General features: G+C 42.1%; 2 protein-coding genes across 5 annotated transcripts; one reads left to right on the plus strand and one right to left on the minus strand.

The window, feature by feature from the left end:
- Positions 1 to 6370: 6370 nt before the first annotated feature.
- LOC143352823 (uncharacterized) lies at positions 6371 to 18968 on the minus strand. 2 transcript variants are annotated; one of them, XM_076785717.1, is made up of 4 exons: positions 18831 to 18968; positions 10547 to 10710; positions 9340 to 10474; positions 6371 to 7158 (listed from the first exon to the last, which is right to left on the minus strand). In XM_076785717.1, coding segments are annotated over exons 1-4 (1557 nt in total). In that variant the 5' UTR covers positions 18833 to 18968; the 3' UTR covers positions 6371 to 6902. The 2 variants fall into 2 exon arrangements, with proteins under 2 accessions (XP_076641832.1, XP_076641831.1); XM_076785716.1 differs by having other exon boundaries at positions 9340 to 10710.
- Positions 8513 to 19528, plus strand: LOC143352822 (uncharacterized). Of its 3 annotated transcripts, none has more exons than XM_076785713.1 (9): positions 8513 to 8606; positions 11425 to 12283; positions 14808 to 15051; positions 15633 to 15920; positions 16501 to 16820; positions 16900 to 17143; positions 17392 to 17674; positions 17757 to 18051; positions 18147 to 19528. In XM_076785713.1, the coding sequence occupies exons 2-9, from the start codon at positions 12113 to 12115 to the stop codon at positions 18306 to 18308; spliced, it is 2007 nt and encodes a 668-aa protein (XP_076641828.1). In that variant the 5' UTR covers positions 8513 to 8606; positions 11425 to 12112; the 3' UTR covers positions 18309 to 19528. The 3 variants fall into 3 exon arrangements, with proteins under 3 accessions (XP_076641828.1, XP_076641829.1, XP_076641830.1); XM_076785714.1 differs by having other exon boundaries at positions 8520 to 8606; positions 11823 to 12283; XM_076785715.1 differs by lacking the exon at positions 8513 to 8606 and having other exon boundaries at positions 11390 to 12283; positions 17467 to 17674.
- The last annotated feature ends 376 nt before the right edge of the window (positions 19529 to 19904 follow it).

Below are 19904 nucleotides of genomic sequence, written 5' to 3' on the forward strand. Positions count from 1 at the left end.
AATAAAATGAACAGTCTGCTAAATTCATAGGACAATATAACAAATCTCACAAAACTGTATCAAAGTCTGTAAGCTATCAAATTCCTAGCAAATAAAATAGAAAATATTCGAACAATTGTACAATGTTGCTAATGACTTCCGTCGTTGGCGCATCGTTATAACTAGACTGCGGATCTTTATGCAAAATAACAATTTTCCACTTGAATTGCAACAGACTGAAGTGAAATAGCAATTTTCTTTTCTTTCTTAATATGTTTAATACGTTAAAAATAATATAACAGCAGTTTAAAATTTTTCTAATGTTTTTACCGTTTCAAAATACGCCTACCCATTTTTGTCCTAAATACCTAAAATCCGCAGTCAGGTTATAACTTACTTCCAAAAAGTACCGGAAGGAATGCGCATATAAAAATGTTCCCCATTTAATATAAAAGTCACTCGGAATTGCAAAGCTTCGATGAATAACACGTAGGAGTCACGGAAAGCTGCCGGCAACGTTACTGCCGTAAACCGTAAAATTGCATAACTTATCAGATTTTTGCAATGCTCAAGTCCGCGTCAAGAGCACGAAAAAGTTCGCGATGTTTCTGTTCTTGTTTCTGCTCGCGCACTATTGCGAAGGGGATGCGCGATCAACGTTCAAGGCCGACGCGAAACTTCGCGATAACGAAGGGAATAAATTTTCGGCTGGCTCGGCGCACGCGAAGTTTCCCTACGAAGATTTATCGTCTTGCTTCGGTCTCGGGCAACGTTTCGGGAACTTCCGAACGAAACTGCTTGGTCGGTCGCGTTGCGTGAACGAGAAAGAAAACAAAAACAAAAACAAACAAACAGACAAAAAAAAAACAAAGAACGAAGAAGGAAATCCCATATCGCGTTTCTTCCGGAATCCAGCATCGAAATCGGTATCGCGCGGCACCCCGCAGCGTGCGCGCGGTTTTCGCTTTGTTTTCTATTAATTTCGCCGGATTCGTCGGGCGCATTCAATTATCGGGCCGATAACGCGATTAAAATTTCCTGCCACTGTGACACCGTAAAATACTAATTATAATACATTATTTTATTTAACGGTTATTTAATACCGGCCGCACAATAATCACGACTCACCGCACCCGTTCGCATTTCCCCGGAGCTTCATAGACCGTATAATGAACTCTCACTGGGCAGAAACACGAGACGCACAAGAATTTACATAATACCGATGTTTACTTCGGTTTCATCGGGAATAATTGAATCAATTTGCCCCACCCCTTTCCCCCTCCCTAGGCCGGATCCTACACCGGCAATAAGAAAGAATTAAGTTAGCGTATCGATGACGGTCGACGTCGTGCAAGGGCCCGTTTCGAGTCTTGAACTCGTTACCGCGGACCAGTAAGTTGGGCTTAAAAATGATCGAAATTGCCGGTGCACGAAATTTCCTTTTAAACATTCGCCGATCCGCCGGGGCCCCGTGTAATTTGCATTTTAATTCTGTTTCGTGAGTTTATGCTTGATTGCGAGCCGTGCTCGTCGTCCGGCTTCTCGGAAATGTTCGATGGGAGGTTTGAAACGACCACGACGAACGCGCCGCCGGACGGGGAGAGTCATGGGTCCGAAACGAACGGTATCAGACCCCGGAAGCGCTGAAAACGGGGCAGCAGGGGGTGTGTGTGTGTGTGTGAAACGCATCGCGTTAGATTCGAACGCGGCTAATCTGCCCGGCGCGCGGCGACAGAGAATTTTCCCCGATGATTAAGCGCTTGTCAGACATATGCCGTCTCCATTGGGCTCCCTTCGTAGGCAGCCACGTGGTTCGGCCCGCGTTTCCGTGAAACACGGTTCTGCCCCTCGAACGCGTCGCCTCGCCCGCCGTGGCACCGGCTAATTTGTCGGCGAGTAACTTCAGTCCTTTAAAGCATCCATTCCCTTCTTTTTTTTTTTTACACTGCTCCTTTTTTTGTCTCCCGGGCCACGTTTTTGTGGTAGCGTCAAGCCGGAACGCGCGTAATTTCCGCGTAAAGTGGTCCTCATAATTACCGGCGGTACAGAAATCCACGCGCGCAACACGATCCCGCCGACGGAGAGTGAGATTTTCCGTCGCGAGCTCGTCCGCACTTCTTTTCCCAATGCTTCGCAGTTTTTCTTACAAAATTTACGAAATTCGATACTGTTTTTGCAGCAGGATTGCAGAAGTGACATGGATCTTTGAGCTGCTGAATTCCGAACACGGATGTAGTCCCACAAAATCGTGTTGGGGATTGTTAGCACATTGCTGACCAGCGATTTTGAGCCGTAGTAGACCTTTCCTCGTATTAGGTCGTCCCATAAGTTCGTGCCGTTTACTCTTGTACCATGTAAATTCCAGAAATTAAATATGTAATCACCTTTTCATTCCACAACCTCTTCTGACCTTTTTGGCAAAGACATCATACCGTCACTATAAAATTTCTGCGGTTTTTCATTCAAGTACTTTTCAATGGTGAATAATATAAACATATCCACGGCACGAACTTACGGGACGACCTAATACATGGTAATAATACAGTGAATTCTCGTTACGAGTCGGTTGCGCCGTTCTGGTGACTGACTCTTAGACGAAATCCGAGGTTGTCGCCGAGCATCGGCATTTGAAAGAGAGCGCGCTGGAAACCTAAGAGTCATATCCGTCTAGAAGTCATAAAAGTCTATGACTACTAAGCGATAGTGACAAGAAGACTCTCAAGCTCCGGCGCCTCACAGCGGTGGTGTGGGTAGTTCCACTGACTCAAAATTGTAAATTCACTGTACTATGGTAAGTACTACGGTGCAAGCGTAGTTGCGCAACATTCACAAAAATAACATGCTTATGGGCATTTAACACTTTCGTATTAACCAGCTACGAAAGAATTGCTAAAAGAATTGCATGAAGAATCTCAAGGAGAATCGATCGAACTCCTCCCCTACCTCGAAGCCCCGAAGAACACAAAATTCCTGGGAAGCTTCGGCGATACAGTGGATTCCGCGGAGATATAAGAATCGGACAAACAATTTTCCAATTTCCCTTCGAAATCCCGCTAATCATTTCCTCCGATACTTTCCGGATCCGGAAAGTTTCGGCGGAGCGTGCGTACGGCGAAAAAAGGTGACCGATGTCTATCCAGAAATCCAGAAGACAGTTTGCCCGAACTCTTACGACATTCTTCCAGCGTCGAGAAGACAAGTGAGGGCCGAGGACAAAAAAGAATTGCGCCGGGAGAAGAAGAAACGACGGAGGGAGGAGCACGGTGGTGGACTGGCAGAGGTAGAGGAGAAAGAGAGGAGGAAGGTGGAGGAGGAGAAGAAGAAGAAGAAGAAGAAGAAGAAGAAGACGGGCGTGTGGCGTGCGTTCGTCGTACGGGACGTGTTATTAGCCGGCACCCTCTTTCACGTTGCCCCATTCCTGCCCGAGCACCGCTCGTCTCGTCTCCTTTTTTCTCTGATTTCCTATGCGGGGGCTAGAAACGCGTTTAATTAACATAGCTGGCGTGGCTGCATCCCTCTTCTCCTGGGTGTCGAGCAGCCAGTCAGCTTTCACGGGCCATCGCACGCACGATACACATATTACAAACTATATTTCTCTTCCTCTTCCTCCCACGACTGCTCTCCGGGCCGCTGTCTCTCCGTTCCACGGCCCGGATGTACCGAGTGGGTGTGATTTAAATGTTAACACGAAATTCCGAGATCGATGGCCCACTGAAATATACGATTCGGCTCCTCCTTGTCGGATCGTTAGGGATTCACCGAGGACACCGGCTTGCCGTTGCGTGCGCCACGGACTTTTGCTCTACAAATCGGCCAACCGTAGTCCGACTCCACATGTTCTCGCATGTATAATTTCTTTGAGATGCAGAGATTAACCGCAGAGTCACTGCACTACAACTACACTGTTGACGCAACTTTATTTATCGATTTTTTAAAATTTATTTTTGCAGAAACCTCTTGCAGATACATTCCCTCTTCCGTTGTTTCTAATGTAGCAGCCATTCGTCGTCAAATTTGATATTCCGGGTCAGAATAGACCCGGGCCCCACCTGGAGGCAAGTAAAGCTTAACCCCTTGTATCATGATTAGACAGCGGATGCATTTATGACAAAAATGAGTAGCCGCAATTTAAAACAGTAAAAATATTAGAGGAGTTTAAAGATACTGTTAAATTATTTTCAACCTACTAAACATATTAAGAATAAATTTCTATTTTACTCCAGTTTGTTGCTATTCGGATTAGAACATTTTTATTTTGCATAAAGATCCGCTGTCTAATTGTGATTTATTCTGGCACAGGGGCAGCTTTGGTCCGCAAACGGTTAGTTCATCTACTTTTCTAAAAGCTGAACAGTATATTTCAGGAGAAATCATCCCCAGTGTTAATTGCTCGAGTAATTACAGAAGCCGAGCACGGTGTTGTAAAATCGGCGAAACCATGAAAGTTTTTGAGTCGGTCTACAACGTTTATTTAACTGGGAAACTATTTGTTGTTTGTGCAGCAGATAAAAAAAGAGAACTGATATTTACACATACTATGTGCACATGCATACATGTAGTCACACGTCGAGGGTGACTGGATGACGCGACTGCGCGCCGAGTAGCATGTGGCGAATATAATGCACGTCTACCACGGAAATGCTCTTTTTGACGGATCGCCCGACTAATTTGGTCGTTGTCACCCGGTATGCCCGAGGATTAATGGCGACCACCTAGCCGACCCCTCTGCGGATTCCTTGGAAAATTCTTTCGCGACCCAAGCCGCACAAACGGCGAACCCCTTAATTAACAGTTCCGAATAGGAACAATAATATACTGCCAACGTTCGCTACCCTCGATTTGCTCACCAGACTTCTGACTGCTCATGTGTGAAACAAGCAGATCTATTCTGATCTATTTTGCGGCTTCAAGTTAACGTCGCAGACTTTGCGTTATTTCGAACTATTTGGGAAACCGATACATCTTACGATAACGACCGGTGATAAGAAATTAATTTATGTTTTATGTTTATGTTACAAAAAAAAGGTTTCTCTGTGTTTTTATTTAGGTACGCGTGGATTTCATTCCAAGACTCCGTTTCATTGACTTACAATATGTCGAGCATTGAAGGTCACTCAAGGTCATTCAAACTCATTCATTGCACAATGGATGATATATTCTAGCCCTAAACGATAATTTCACTCTGACAGAGTGGGACTACTATTTATTATTGTATTGCAAGTTTTAAAGGTCAATGAATGATCTTCAGACCAACTATAGGTGAATGAATTCATCATTGAAAGGACTACACGCCTATCTAAATACCAACATATTAAACAATTCCATATTAAAAGAAAAAACAAAGATCGCCTTGAAATTTCGAAAGAACGTCCACCTAGAGGAGATTCGTGACCACCGTAAGATATCTCCCCAGAATTTTATCAAATATTTTTTGAAACGAGCTATAGTGTGGGAAATAATTGCGGGGAAAACTTTAAATAGAGCGCCCTGTATCACGCTACGGTGTTCTTACGAGTTGTAATGTTTGATCAAGTAATTTTCGAAAATGTAATTTATAATGTAGTAACTTTCAATTTTTTATTGAAAGTGTAATTAGAGTAACAGTTAAATGAAAATTTCATGAAAGTTTGACTTAAAAATAGCCTCAATATTTATCGGGAATTATCCATTGGCCAACCCCTAGCTTTTGAAACACCGTTACCACGCGCCATTTACCGCCAATCTATTGTCAACCCTGTTGCGCCATCTAGAGGACTGTGAAGAAAATGTTGCGTGTTATCGGCTGGGAACAACATGCGCCGGGAATTTCAAATATATGAATTACTGACACAGACGAGGCTACTAGACTGCGTTTATCAAACTGTCTAAACTCCACTATATTTAAATGTCAATTAAAAACAAATTAAGTTATAAAGTTACTACAATCTTAAGAACATAAATTCACAATTCATATTTCACGTTGAACATTATATTAAGAAACAGGAAACATTAACCCATTTAGACCTACCGTACCATATACGGTACAGTTCATTAAAAAAGCGTACTTGTTCAACTTTTGAATATGCATGAACCTACTGTACCGTATATGAATCGGTTTGTTCTTATCAATCCTTACATGAATTTATTTCTTTTTGTATATTTCTGATTTTCAAACATGCTTAATTATATTTGCAACGAAAATTCCATAAAATTCTGACTAAATTAGTTTCACGTCTAAATGGGTTAAAGAATGTGTGATTGAAATGTTTTAATATTCTTTGCTGAATTTCAGTTTTTTGGGCCCAATTAATTGGACAAACTGGGAATCCATAGTGAAATGGAAAAGAAGAGAATATCAGATTACCAAAAATCAGAGTAGACAAATTTTTGGGGGATTAATCAAAGCTACACATTAAACGTGAATAATTTATTCTGAAGTTGGTGATACAACTAAAAGTAATCCCATTAAAAAATACTGGTGAAGTCATCAAATAAAGTTTGCAAACATGAAAGTGAAAGTAATAGCATTAAAACAATATGATAGTTGATATGGAAACGACTAGAATAACGAAGTACCCAATAAATTCAGTCGAATACGAACATAGCATGCACCCAGCATGCTTGTCTCTGGCACACAATTCCTTAACCATCGTTTAAAACATGACAATAATTAATTGTATGAATTAATATGGAACGGCATAAGTATCACATTCGGTTAAGTGATCTAAGAAGTAGTAATTATTTTGATTGTATTATTTCTTTCAACGTGACTTTCCGTCTATATTTCGTTACGGCTACCACGTATCGACAAATTTGCTTGGAATGCACGCAACAATAGGAACTACTGCTGGCCAAAGTGCTGTTTAAACGTTCAAATACAAATTGCTATTTAGCTTGGCACAGTATAAACAAGCTTCATAAATTTTTCAATACTAGCCCACTGCTTATTTCAGGGTATTGGGGTAGGATTTCATTCGAGACTGGTTGATGGCCGCAGACATTTTGTGCTCCTCTTGCAGAGCCGAGTCCGACATCACGTTTTGATAGGTTCGACTGATCCTATCCTTGTCACGGATAGCTAGATCCTGCCATTCCTTCTCGAGATTGTTCATCATTGTCTCTCGCTGCAACCGAGCGTCCTTGATCACGGACCTATCGTCTTCGTGCACCCACTTCTTCCACATGTCCTTCGCGTCCTGACTACAAACATTATAAATAAATTATTGGAACCACTAATACTGAACAAACAGATCTAAATACAGCGTCGAAATAGTTTTCACAATGAATAATTTGAGTAACTGCGGATCTTTATGCTCTTCGTGTGTTTCTTCGACTAATAGTTTTAACAGGTCAAAAATAATGTGATAGTATTCTTAAATTCTTTTAATATCTTCACAGGCCTGTATTTCATTTACTCATTTTTGTCGTGAGTGCATAAAATCCGCAGTTTACTAATAAATATGGTAAAGATCTTAACAGGTAATTAAGATTAACATGTTCAGAACGTTCTAATAGTTTGAGCACCAAGATGAGAAGAATTGTAAATAAAGTTTCAAGAATCGGCATCAATTGATGTTGCCATTCTTTTGCTGTCTTCAGCTCTTGAGATTGGCTTCGACTTGCGGCGCCTCGCTGAAAATTATACTTGGCACTTTTACAACCATTTCGAATCTTTGCTTTTAAACTCGTTGGCCCTTAAGTTCGTCCGAAAGTGTTCATCTACTTCCAACAACATAAAAATTCTTATGTCACTGCGAATAGTAGGGTAAGGGACCCAAGTACTGTGCCTATATCAATTATACTTATTTTCAAAGTATAATGAATATTAAAAAAGAGACATATAACATATATATTAACTGATTTTAAAGAAAAAAATTTTATATTCCCTTTTCAATATTCATTATGCTTTAAAAATACAGTAATTGGGTCCCTTACCGTAGTTGTTCCTTGCGTATTCAGTATTCGGTATATTCAGTAACTTGACGAGCTCCCAAATTTTGTAGGACCGGAGGGTCTAACTGATGATTAATCAGTTAAAGTAATCAGCACGTCGTTTGCCATCAACATAAATCGTACTGCAGCTGGACTTGCTCCCTATCTCTTCACTCCTTAGGCAAACGCTATAAACGCTAAGTGTAATAGAACTTGTCTTGTAAGATAAGTTATAACGAAAGATCAATTTTCGCGAATACGTCGAAGGCTGATCCAATTGCGGATGGTCATCCTACTTGAGATCAGTGAAGGAACGAATGTAGGACGTATAGAACGACAAACGTCACTTGGCAAGCTTTTACGAAATGCGCGTAGCGAGTAGCGTGTATCGTGAGGCGTGAATGACTCACGGTATACGGTTGCAACATCAACGGACTTCGACTAATTTGAGAAGCAGGAGGTGCCATTCGTCGTCCTAGACCCTTACCATCGCTCACGGTCACGTGCCGCAATTGCAACAAATCAAATCGCTGGTTCGATGCAAAAAAAAACCAACAACATGTCTGACGACTGATATCTATCGATTTGATTGAGTCATATTTAATATTATATCGCGATCTAAAATATTTTTGTACCAGTAGATCGTGATGCTGACATGATCGAGCGTGGCAGAACGTTCTCGAAAAGGGTGTAGAATAATTTACTGGTGAATACTGGTAAGTGATCAGGTCAATGTTATTAACAATAGTTTAAATGATTCGGCTGCTGCACGCGAAATGACTGAAAATTATAGATAAAGTTGCTCTCCAATGCTCGACCGTTTTGCATCCCTGACTGCCAAGGTTTCGGTTAGGTAGAACTCTCCGAACTATTCCAAGTTGTTTTCTTTGCACGGTGTAATCTTCGCGTTTCTCCGAAACCAAATATTTATGCCAATTTAAATCGTATATTAAAATAAATAACGTCGTGAAGATTCTGTTCGTAAAATATTGAAGTAAATTATAGATTCCTGTGTATTCATGTAAATTATTGTGGACTATTCTAAATATGGAAGAGGAGTACACAATTTTTTCTATAACATTCAGTACTGCTGGAAGACAAATTTCGAGTGCAACAACTGAATGCAATAATGTCTTGATACATGGAAAATTTCGGGACCGAAATGTAACTTCTATCGTAAAAGAGAATTGGACGATACTGAACCAAGGATAAAACTTTTTGTTTCTAAAGAGTCATGATGCGGTAGGACCTCCATTCCCCGTACTAGTCAGTAAAAACAAAAGTTTTGCCATTGGTCATGTTATACTTCTCAGCGTTCCAACTTCTGGGCCCCTCGAAGGGTACACCCTACGGTAGCAAGGATAAATCTTCACAAATATCGTGCAGATCTCTTTCGCATGCATCGAGACATTATTGTAGTAGCATCATCAGAGTTCCAGTTCGGCTTACCTGTACATCGTCGAGTCGCTGCAGACACTCTCGCGCTCGGCCAGTTCCTCCTCCCTCTTCCTGATGTTAAGCAATGCCATCTTCCTCACATCTTCATCCAAGTCCAAATTGTCAATATTGTAAAGCTGTTTTTCGCGAATCAATTCCATCCTGTTCCTCATGTCCCGAAGCCTCAGGGCCTCGTCCCAGCTCTGTTTGTTGCAAGCGTGCAACTCCCGCCGCGAGAGGTCCTCGATCTTGGTCTTCAGCTCGTTGTGAGTCAAGTAGAGGAACATCTCTTTCGAGAGGTTCTTGTCGCCGGGGTCCATTCGCAACCAGGGCATGCTTTTCTCGACCTCGAATTGTCGGTTGTCCTTCCTCTTCCCATCTTCCCTGCCTATATCCTCTTGCTTGTTATATTTCTCTGTGCCCTCTCTTTCGCGACGAGCTGAGCCTTCCGAAGACGTTTCTTCCGCTTGGTCCACGTCCCCGTTGGATTTCTTAAGTGGAGATTTATCCGAGCGATCTAACTCGAAAGATCCTGGTTGACTATTACCTTCCTGGAAGTCAGGCATGTCTCTCGAGGTGACTTTGCTATCCTCCTGATAGCTATTCAATTGCGTGTCTGCTTTTCTATTTTCCTTGCTGTCTCCCTCTACAAGACCCTCGCCTCCCCCATCGGGAAGGCCTCCAGACCCGGAAGTGTCATTACTCCCGCCTGCAACATGTCCCTCCGGATCGTCGATCCTGACGTTCGTGTGCTCCAAACTCTTATGGGCATATCGAGCTGAAAATTTTCGATTCGGATACTCGGGAGTGTCCTCATCTTTGAAACTTTTATTCTCGTTCTCGCTCATTTTATAGTTCCTGCGATAAGAATTATCACCGATCTGAACGAAGTTCGTCGAGTCTCTGCAGACGCGTGTATACCCGAGATTCGTGTCTCTGAGAGTGCTGCAACTGGATCTGGAACTGGACGGATTCGTGGGGCAAACAAAATAAGACTGGTATCTTCGACAGGTTCTAGGCAGGTAAAGACTCTGTTCCGCTCGTTTCTCTTTCAACTTTTGCGCCAAGGCTTCCAGCGAATGCTCATCGGGTCTCGATTGCGACCTCTTCCGTTCTTCCAGCTCCCTTTTGTACGTTTCGTCCTCCTCTTTGAACAAACGTCTCAATTTATTTCTTCTGCTTAAAAGTCGCTCGGCTTTCCTCGCTTTCTCTAGTTCACCTTTCGGGTCTACGGTCTTGTAATTCCACGAGTCGTAGTGTCTGGCGATTCTACACTCTCGCTCGAAGTATCTTGCGGTTTGCTGATAGTAGTTGTACTTCTGGTACGCCTCGTTGTGTTTCTGCGCGGCCAATTGGTACTGTCTCTCGCGATATCGTCCTACCCTTTAACAGAACAGGCCTCATTTGTCTTGTGAAAATGCATGGATAAATTAAAGCTAATAACGTTGCGAATGCTGATAAATAATACGGTGAATTTTATGGAGTTACAATAATAATGGATAGGAGACATTTAAGACAGCAGAAAGATTAAAGAATCAAAGGATATCCATATGAAATTTTCAATCTTTTGAAATTGTTGAAGAAGAAAATTCCTAAGCGACTCCTGCGCCTTTCGGTCGATGTAGACAATTTTTATGATAAAATACACCAGAAATTAACAATAGAATTCTGAACAGTGGTATACACATTTCTAAGGAAGTCCAAGTGTTCGAGCTTGGTCCTTTATCAAAAGGAAAAACTCTTTGTATGCGAATTACATTCATTCATACGTTCAAAGAAAGAATAACTTGACAAAGTTCCTTCTGATCGAACGATTGGTCGGTAGAGTGTCAAGATGTTAAGACATTCTTCGCCGCTGACGTAATATTACGTCTCGGAACGAAATAGCCGGACAGCGTTGACGTACTAGTACGTCTTTTTATAATCTGCAGTCGACGGCTCGTCAATCTTCCCTTCAAATTTATAGTACCCATAATTTACAAATTATACTTCCTCAAGATCACCGTTCTATTACTGACAACATTCCGGTGTGCATCTTCGAAAGAGAGAACAAGTACCGGGCCGCGAAGGCGATACTAAGCCGAAGATGATTCGCAGGACCGATCTTCAGTCGACGACCCTGAAGATCGATTGACCTTCGTGTCGATCGGCACCCGGTGCATCGTAAACAGACGTGGGATACGCGGTAGGATCAAGAGAAGAGGCGTTTCAACCGAGAGAGTCACCGAAAGCATCCTAGAAGAAGAGGACTGTCTTCTATTTCGAGCTTGCGTCTTTCTGTGACGTCACGTCGACGAAAATATCGCGCGGTTAGGGAGGTGCAGTCGTGGCCCTGATGTGTGGTCCAGGTCTCAATCTTTCCCAGACTCCCAAAAATTCTCAGCCGTTGCGCTCTTCGAGATATTCTGCTGGCGATCGGCAGACGTACGCGAGCCACCGACAGCCTATCCTCCATTGATTCGCCGGTCAATTTTCCTTGCGTATGCCGGGATCAGTGAACCTCGAGGAGGGTCCGGAAGATTTCCCCGATCGCGATACACGCCTCGAGAAAACTGGGTCGTAATTCTCCCACGTAAAACCACGATCCCCCCACCTCGACGTCCCCGACGTCCAGGAGTCAGTCAGTGGCGCATCGTACACGTCCTACAGAGGATCCTCGACGTCCACCGCAGCTCTCCTCTTCGAGAGCTCTTCGAGAGCTGAAGCCCCCGAGTGCCGTCCGGTGGACCGATCGAGAACGAAAGGCGAACCTGATCGGAAGAACCCTGTGACAGACGAAAGAAGAATGCCCGGCGCCGGTGGTCAACCACCGCAAAGGACCACCTTCAGACCGCCCTGGGTCAAGGATGGTCCCAACCCTCTGCCCATGCCGACTGCACCCTGGACCCTCAACTCCAGAAGAGACTCGAAAACCAAAGCCGACGAACCACCGCCGTTCGCACAAGTCACCCTCAAAGTGAGTCTCAATTTTTCTCTGCTCCTCCCTATAATCACAACTTTGCCACAATCTTATATTCATTATACCGTAAATTAGCTACAGTTCGTATTCCCCTAAGAACGTAATAAATCAACAGAAATAAAAACTTGAGTCCAGAATAACCCAAGATTCTCCCGAACCGATGTGAACCTTATCTTTATTTTTTTCTTACGAATATTAACCCTTTGCACTCGGCGCTATTCTAATTGTAAAACTAAATTTTTCTTCCGTCTCGGAATATTTTCATTTTATTCATACGAATCTGATCCGATTTCCACGTGTAATATTTCAATGTTTAGTGATCTATTAGATACATATTTTGTAATATTTTTTGTAATTTCATTGAGATAATGCCGCAACAATTTTTAGTGCCGCTTCAGAGTCACCACTCGAGTGCAAAGGGTTAATTATTTCGGTGCAATGCTAGACCTACATATGCATTAAAACGGTATTGTCTGACCTCTCATGCGCTCATTCTACTAGAGACACGAACGGCTGGAGAATGGCGTCCGTCTTCTGCACTCTTTTTCCATTCAGATATTAGGTTTCAAAGTCACCGGACTTGGGCTATTAATAGTCCGCGTGGGTGTCAAGTAGCAAGTTTGCGTTATAAACATTTTGACGGATCAAAATTTACAGGGGCGGTGCAGCGTCACCGTTTTCGCCCAATGAATTAACAAAAACATTATTGATGAAGACACATAATCCACTGCATTATCCAATCTGTTTGTAATTACGGCTCGTATGCTTGGAATACACTCGCTTCGAACATAAATTCATGAAAATTCGACTGCCCTGTTTATCTGTACTATTTTTTTTTTTTTTAATCATCAGATACGAATCCCAGAACGCATATTTCCGATAATTTGGCGTCGAGCCACGCGAGATCGTCGAAGGCAAACGGATCCTCGATCCATCAAGAGAAAACGCGAAAAACGTGGATGCCGAATGTTTCGTGTACACGTGGCCAAGCCGTATTAACGTCATACTATTGTTTACAACTGTCGTGGCCACCTTAGATCATCGACAAGTCCGATCGGGTTTCGCCGATGATATGCAACGTTCGTCGAAATCACCGTACCGTGGAAATCACGGTTGAAAATTTTCCAACATATGCGCGATTCGCGAAAGATCCAAAAATATCGATTTATTCATTTCCCCACGCGTTCGCGAACATTTTCGCAAACGCTGAATGTTGTTATCGTAAAGCTAGCGTCGTCTTCTCGATTCGAATTGGTAAAACTAATTTCAGGATTAATTCGAAGTAGCGTAGCGAGAGTTCGAAACGGGGGAAACGTTTTGAATGTTACGAATTGATGGTGATTCATAGGTGAATTCCGTGCATCAAAGAATCTAATCAATTCCCTTTCACGATACCAGAGAGAGAGAGAGAGAGAGAGAGAGAGAGAGAGAGAGAGAGAGAGAGAGAGAGAGAGAGAGAGAGAGAGAGATTGGAGAGAAGGCTAGGCTCGCGAGTTCTCGCGTATAAGCCTCTGGGTCACGATTATTTAAAGAACACGCGTTTCTATTTCAAATGTCTTGCCAGCTACGTCTTCCGCCAGTTTCTTAACGAGTTTATATCACGCTTTCGCGCGAATGTCTCGATCAGTTAAGGAAATTTCCGGAATTTCACTATGAATGAACCTTTTCTTTCATTGACCGGTGTCGATGGACTCCGGCACGCCGCAATTCTCGTTCGTACAATGCCGAACTGATAGATCAGCGGTAAACCAGACATTTTTTCAATGAAAAACATCACGATCGAATCCTCGTGGAAACGATAGATGAGGAAACGCGATTCGGATTATTTAAAGACGACCGAACGAACGTCGATACTTGCCAAGAGAATTTTCGAGACTTTCTTTCTTTAGGATGGAAGAACGGTGAATGGGGTTGGGCGAATTTTCTTCTATTCTTTTTTTTTTTTCCCTCTCAGCACAACTACCTCTCGCGTTTTATTGGATGCTTTCCTTTTGTTCTGAATCGTCGAGACTTACGAACGGTCGTATGGGTTGATCGGAGATAAAAGACGGAAGCAAGCGTTCGGCCGTGAACAATGGGCCGGTTGTGCTCGACAAATTAAGTACGCGACGGCTAACAACTGGCGTGCAAATGTTGCCGGTACAGAAGAATAGAATATCTATGTCCATCGGTGTCGAAAGTTTCAACGAAACAGGCGGCCACTAGCAACACTATACGAGCACAACAAATAACATTGCCAATATTGCTCCTACTGCTATACAGTGCTCCCAACTGCAACTGTACTTCCAAAGTTTCATTAATTGTAAGCTAAATAAAATAAAACAAGCTACTGATGTTGCGCGTCATTTTTAGATTTCAAAAAAAAAAAAAGATCTGAACACTTAACCGTGACTTAAGCTGCTTTAGTTAACGTAAAGGATCTTGTAAAGTAAGAAATGTTGCAGTGAGCATCGCAAAATATTATGTTTAAGCAAACGTATGCAATGTGTGTGTATGCAGCTCGATTGTTTTCGGTTTCTAGAGTGTGCCGAAACCGGAAGCAAAGCCTGCGGCGGAACCGCAGCCACGTAAACAGAGCAAAATCACAATAATCCCGTCGCAGCCGAAAAGCGAGAAGATCACGACAAGCAAACCGGCGCCGAAGCTACGCGAGAATGGACAGCAAGAGCCAAAATCGAGGCCACAGCTCGAACGACAGGTTCGAATCGAGAAGTCTCGATCTCGTGGCGACACTATACCTCTTTCCAAGAGTGAGAGCACCACAGGTAACAGCACTACATAGACTTCCCTTTCTCCCAGTCTTGTTTTCACGTGTTCTCCAGATTCACCCTAGAAAGGAGAAACAATGAGATCGTATTCAAAACCTTGGAAACATTATCAGTCTAACAATTACAACTAGCTCTAATTACGTTTCCAATCAACCGCAATCTCTACTTCAATTTTCGCTACTTACAATCGACATTCTAAATTCCCACTTTGCTTCACGTTAAAACACAACTGTAGACCCGTGCCACAAAATTTCAATAGTCAGAGGCTCAGACACCATTTAGGTGACTCTTTTGCGAGCCACAAAATTGTCATGGATCTTGCGGTCTTTTGTGTGTACGAGACAAAAGTCCCGGCACAAAACGGGAGTAGAATTCGACACGATTCGAAAGAAGAAATTCCTTTTCAACGGGATGAAATTGTGGTTGGATTTTTGCGAGACGTTCGACCGTTTCCAAGTGGTTCCAGTAACTTATTGTTCCCCTTCCCCTCGGGTACAGATACTATGCTATCGGACATGCGGCACGAAATGTTCACGGCACAGTTTGCCACGGTAAAAATAAGATTTCCTTATAAATAGGCGCACCGACGCTGTCGAAGAGCTCTTCGAGGGCAGCGATCCCGCCGCCACCGCCGCCGCGACCACCGCCGCCGCCTCCCAGCAGAATAGTCCTAAAGGACCTTCCGCCGCTCAGCGAGTCGCAGCAAGAGAAACTGGAGATGTTGAAATCGAGGCCACGGAAACGTCCGGACTGGGCGAGCATGATGAAGGAGGTGGAGAGCGGAAAACGATTGAGACACGTCAAGTGCAACGACAGGAGCGCGCCCCTTATCGAGAGGGTGAACAAGGTCATGGCTGATCCAGCAGGTGATCGTCAATCGAACTTCGATCCTACTCAGATTCCTCTTGGTCGATTTTCCTGAGAGGAACCGGTTCCACCGTATTCGTTGATTAGTCACGGCTAGACCCCCCCCCCCCCTTGTGCTGTTACCCCGGCAAACACCCTCTTGAACACCACTCTAACCGCCCATGTAAACGGCAACTCGGAGGGGTGTTATTAATTAAACTGTTTATAAAACGGTTCAGTCAGCTTTTGTCCCCGGGCTACGTTTGTAGTAGAACCTAGTTGTTGTCCCCGTTCTCCTGCACGGGAGCCCTTTCGTTTTGTTGTTGAATAATATTATTATCGTTAAATTAACTGATGTTTTCGTGTTCTGTGGGTTTTACCGCCTTCTCCTCTTATCCCGATTGCCCTAGCGCGAATGAATCTTTGGATGCATCGCGATTATTGGGACTGTCCCGTTGTCCAGAACGATGATACAAATTGATACGATTTATTTGGTATGGATGAGGCTTGTTGCTCGAAGAGATTCGTTCAGACATCGTCTTCCTCTGATTTGAGTATGTTGTTCGGTGTCTGTTGTACTGACTCGGTGTTTCTGATTAGGGAAGACACAATTTGTGTTCGAATCCGAAAAATCGAACATGCATAACGAATTGCTGAAGCAGATTCAGGAGGGTGTGAAGCTGAAGAGCGTGAAGACGAACGACCGGTCGAGGCCGATGCTGGAGGGGCTGAGAAAATTCAGGAGGCAACTGACGATAGAGGAGCAAATGCAAAAGGCTGACGAGCCTACCGACGACTCGATCTCGGACGATATGGATGACATCGACGCGGTCAGAGATGACTTGCAGAGCACGAAGCAAATGCTCGCGTTAGAGCTTAGGAACAAAGAGGCTTTGGAAAGGGAGAACAAGAGATTGCAAGTAAGCTTGTCTTTTGATAGAGAGATGCTCGAAGGCGCGTCTGTGCGTCTACTAATTTTGCCGTTGGCATCGTTCGCAGGCAAGGATCTTGAATCTCGAATCTGAGGTCGACAGAGAAAAGTCTACGAAGAACGTGCAAGAATACAGGAAACAGGACGAGAAACTCACGGAATCCTTGAAACGCGAAGCTCAACAGGCCAGAAAAGATGCTGAAAGGTTTGAAAAGGAATTTATCACTGTCGCTGAGGAAAGGGATAAGATGAAAAACGAGTTGGAGGAGATGAGGAGGATGTACGCTGCTTTGGAGAGGCGCATGAAAGCTGGTACTGATGATTTAAATTTGTCGGTACTGAACAATCAGTATCATTTATCCGTACCTTCAACTGTGACTCACTTACTATAACATATACTCAGGCTAGCAGCAGCTACTAATTTATTAACAATGCAGTTAATGAACACAAAAACAACTTTGAATGAAATATTACCTAATGTTTGTACCGATCCGTTAATTGTACTAAATCGCTTTTGCTTGTTCTAATATTGCTCTTTCATTTCACGCTTTTGGGATCAGAGCTAGAGCTTGATGCTGAGCCGGTAATAGATCTAGCAGACGATAGCGACGACGCAGCATGGTACAATGTTTCAGGAATGGCACTGGCTGGTTGTCCAAGTGCAAAAGATGTAGCAAAAATTGCTTCTCAGAAGAGTATAGATAAGAAAGAGCCAAGCGAGAGTGAGGAAGAGGAAGAAGAGAGCTCGGAAGAAGAAGAGGAAGACGACGATCCAAAGGCAGCAGCTGAAAAAAGATTGCAGAGAGAGATTAAGCTTCTGACAACAAAAATCAGAAATTCCAAGTAAGTATCGCTGCAGTAACACTTGCGAGTGTTAATGCAGGAGTCTGTGGATGCGATGAAAAATAATACTTTGTTTAAACAGAGACAAAGCTGGCAATGCAAGAAAAGAGCGACACGCATTGAAAGATCAGATAAAACAGCAGCATAAGCTGTTAAAAGAAGAGAAAAAGAAATTCAAGCACCTTCAAAAAGAAGTGGACAAAATGGCAAAGTTAATGTCGGAAACTGATGATGAGAAAGATGAAGAAGAAGAAGAGGAAGAGGAGGAAGAAACAGAGTCTGAAGAAGAATCTGAATCAGAGGAATCTGAAGAAGACGAAGAGTCTGAGTCAGAAGATGAAGATCACTCGCTAGAAGGTCAAAGAGACTCGTTGCAGGTATAAAATGTTATACTATATCCATTTAAAGAGCTAAAATTATGAATCACGCTAACAACGAGCATTGATATTTATAATACTAATATTTTTTACAGAAACAAGCTAAAAAGCATGAAGGACGCTTAGCTGCATTAAAGAAGGGTAACTATTTACTCAAAGCACAAGTTGATAGACTTAAAGATGATTTAGCAAAACAACGAGAACAAAGTCTCTCCCTACAAGAAGATCTAGACTCTGTCTTGGCGGAATTAGGTTAAGTTAATTTAAGGAACAGTGAAAACTTACTATGGACAATTGTATACATACACATATAAGTATTACATATGAAAATATAGAAAATTTTCTGCCTGAAAAACCAGACACGCAAACTAATACACGCACTCACCAAAATGTTTTTCACAGGAAACCTTACACTCAAATCAAATGTTCTCTCGAATTCATCCGCAGATTATGAAAGCACTTTTTCTAGTATCGATTGGCAAACGAAATGATTTGTTTTCTTTAGTATCTATGGAAAATGTATTAGAAACGTAACGAATCAAAAGTTATGTGGGCCAATCGATTAAAACAAAAGACAGGAGACGATATGCGAATTTTCTGTATATCTCATAGCTCAACGTATTTCGCAAACAAAATACGCAGATAATTATATTAGAGTATTGAAACTGCTCTTACTTTTTTTATTATCACGTTGTAAGATATTTTATAATAAAGATAATCGTTAGTCGGCGATGAAACTCTGTGATAGGTTATGGCAATCAAAAATCAGCAACACTCACATGCTTATGTGTATAACTGAAATACGACGAGCAGGTTTTCTAGAATTTAAAAACTTTATTTTCGTTTAACGACAACTTCTTTTTTATTTAGAATAGATGAGGACATAAATGTGCTTATCATATACTTTAATAACTACAAAAAGGAAGCCTAGAACCACACGTTACAGTGGTTTCAAAAGACGCACACACTGATACATACACATATGACGTAAGACAAAATCCCTAGCATACTCTTCGAATGCATTGGCGTCATAAACTAAACGTTTGATCGACTTATACATAAATATATTTACATGTTTGGTTGTTTCCATTCAGTAAATCTACAGACTTCTCTTTTTTATCATCGTGTGATACGACCATTCTTGATCTTCATTATTATTCTAATAATATAATCGCTGACGATAGAAAAATAATCACGGAATAAGCGATGTTAGTAAACGTGCAGGTAGAGATGATGTCAATGTTTTTAAAATTCAAAATTATATTTGAAAATCAGAATATTGCTATAGTTCTCTGTAGGTTACATATTCCATACAATGGTGTTGTAATTTTAGAACATTAGCCGTACCTTAAGTATTTTTAAGCATTATTGAATTATAAAAATGTATTCGCATTTGAACAGTTTCGTGTCAACAAGTGTGGTGACAACATTGCACTTGGAGCTAAGATGAAAAAATAAACAGAACTTTTAGTGCGAACAGTTCGTACCTTTTTCTGGTGACACATTTTGATGCGTAGCACTTTGATCTCGAGATCAAGTTCGTGAAGCAGCAATAGTGTCAAAATGTAAGTATTTAAATTCTTATTGCTCTGTATCATTATTATCACTCTCGAATTACGGACTTAACACGCACAACAAAAAGTATAACTGAAAATTAAATATAAATTATAAAAAAATGAGTTGTATGTACATTTGGTGGCATAAAAACATTTAAGTTCAATACAACATCTAGATCGAAAATTAAAATATTCAAGTAAGGTACATGTTTCCTTTTCAACGTAATACTAATCGCCTATCTAATATTATAAAATGGTATAGATGAATATGTTTCATTGCGCGCGTTCGTTTCTCTT

Source organism: Halictus rubicundus, chromosome 3 (assembly GCF_050948215.1).
Source record: "Halictus rubicundus isolate RS-2024b chromosome 3, iyHalRubi1_principal, whole genome shotgun sequence".
Classification (NCBI taxonomy): Eukaryota; Metazoa; Arthropoda; class Insecta; order Hymenoptera; family Halictidae; genus Halictus; species Halictus rubicundus.

Bases quoted from the DNA above. Each gene is read 5' to 3' on its own strand.
- LOC143352823 (XM_076785716.1), bottom strand. The intron at 7,159-9,339 runs GTAAGCCGAACT...TAATGTTTGTAG, and splicing joins AGCGACTCGACGATGTACAG to TCAGGACGCGAAGGACATGT.
- LOC143352822 (XM_076785713.1), top strand. From the start codon at position 12,113: ATGCCCGGCGCCGGTGGTCAACCACCGCAAAGGACCACCTTCAGACCG. The intron at 17,144-17,391 runs GTACTGATGATT...TTTTGGGATCAG, and splicing joins GGAGAGGCGCATGAAAGCTG to AGCTAGAGCTTGATGCTGAG. The intron at 17,675-17,756 runs GTAAGTATCGCT...TTGTTTAAACAG, and splicing joins ACAAAAATCAGAAATTCCAA to AGACAAAGCTGGCAATGCAA.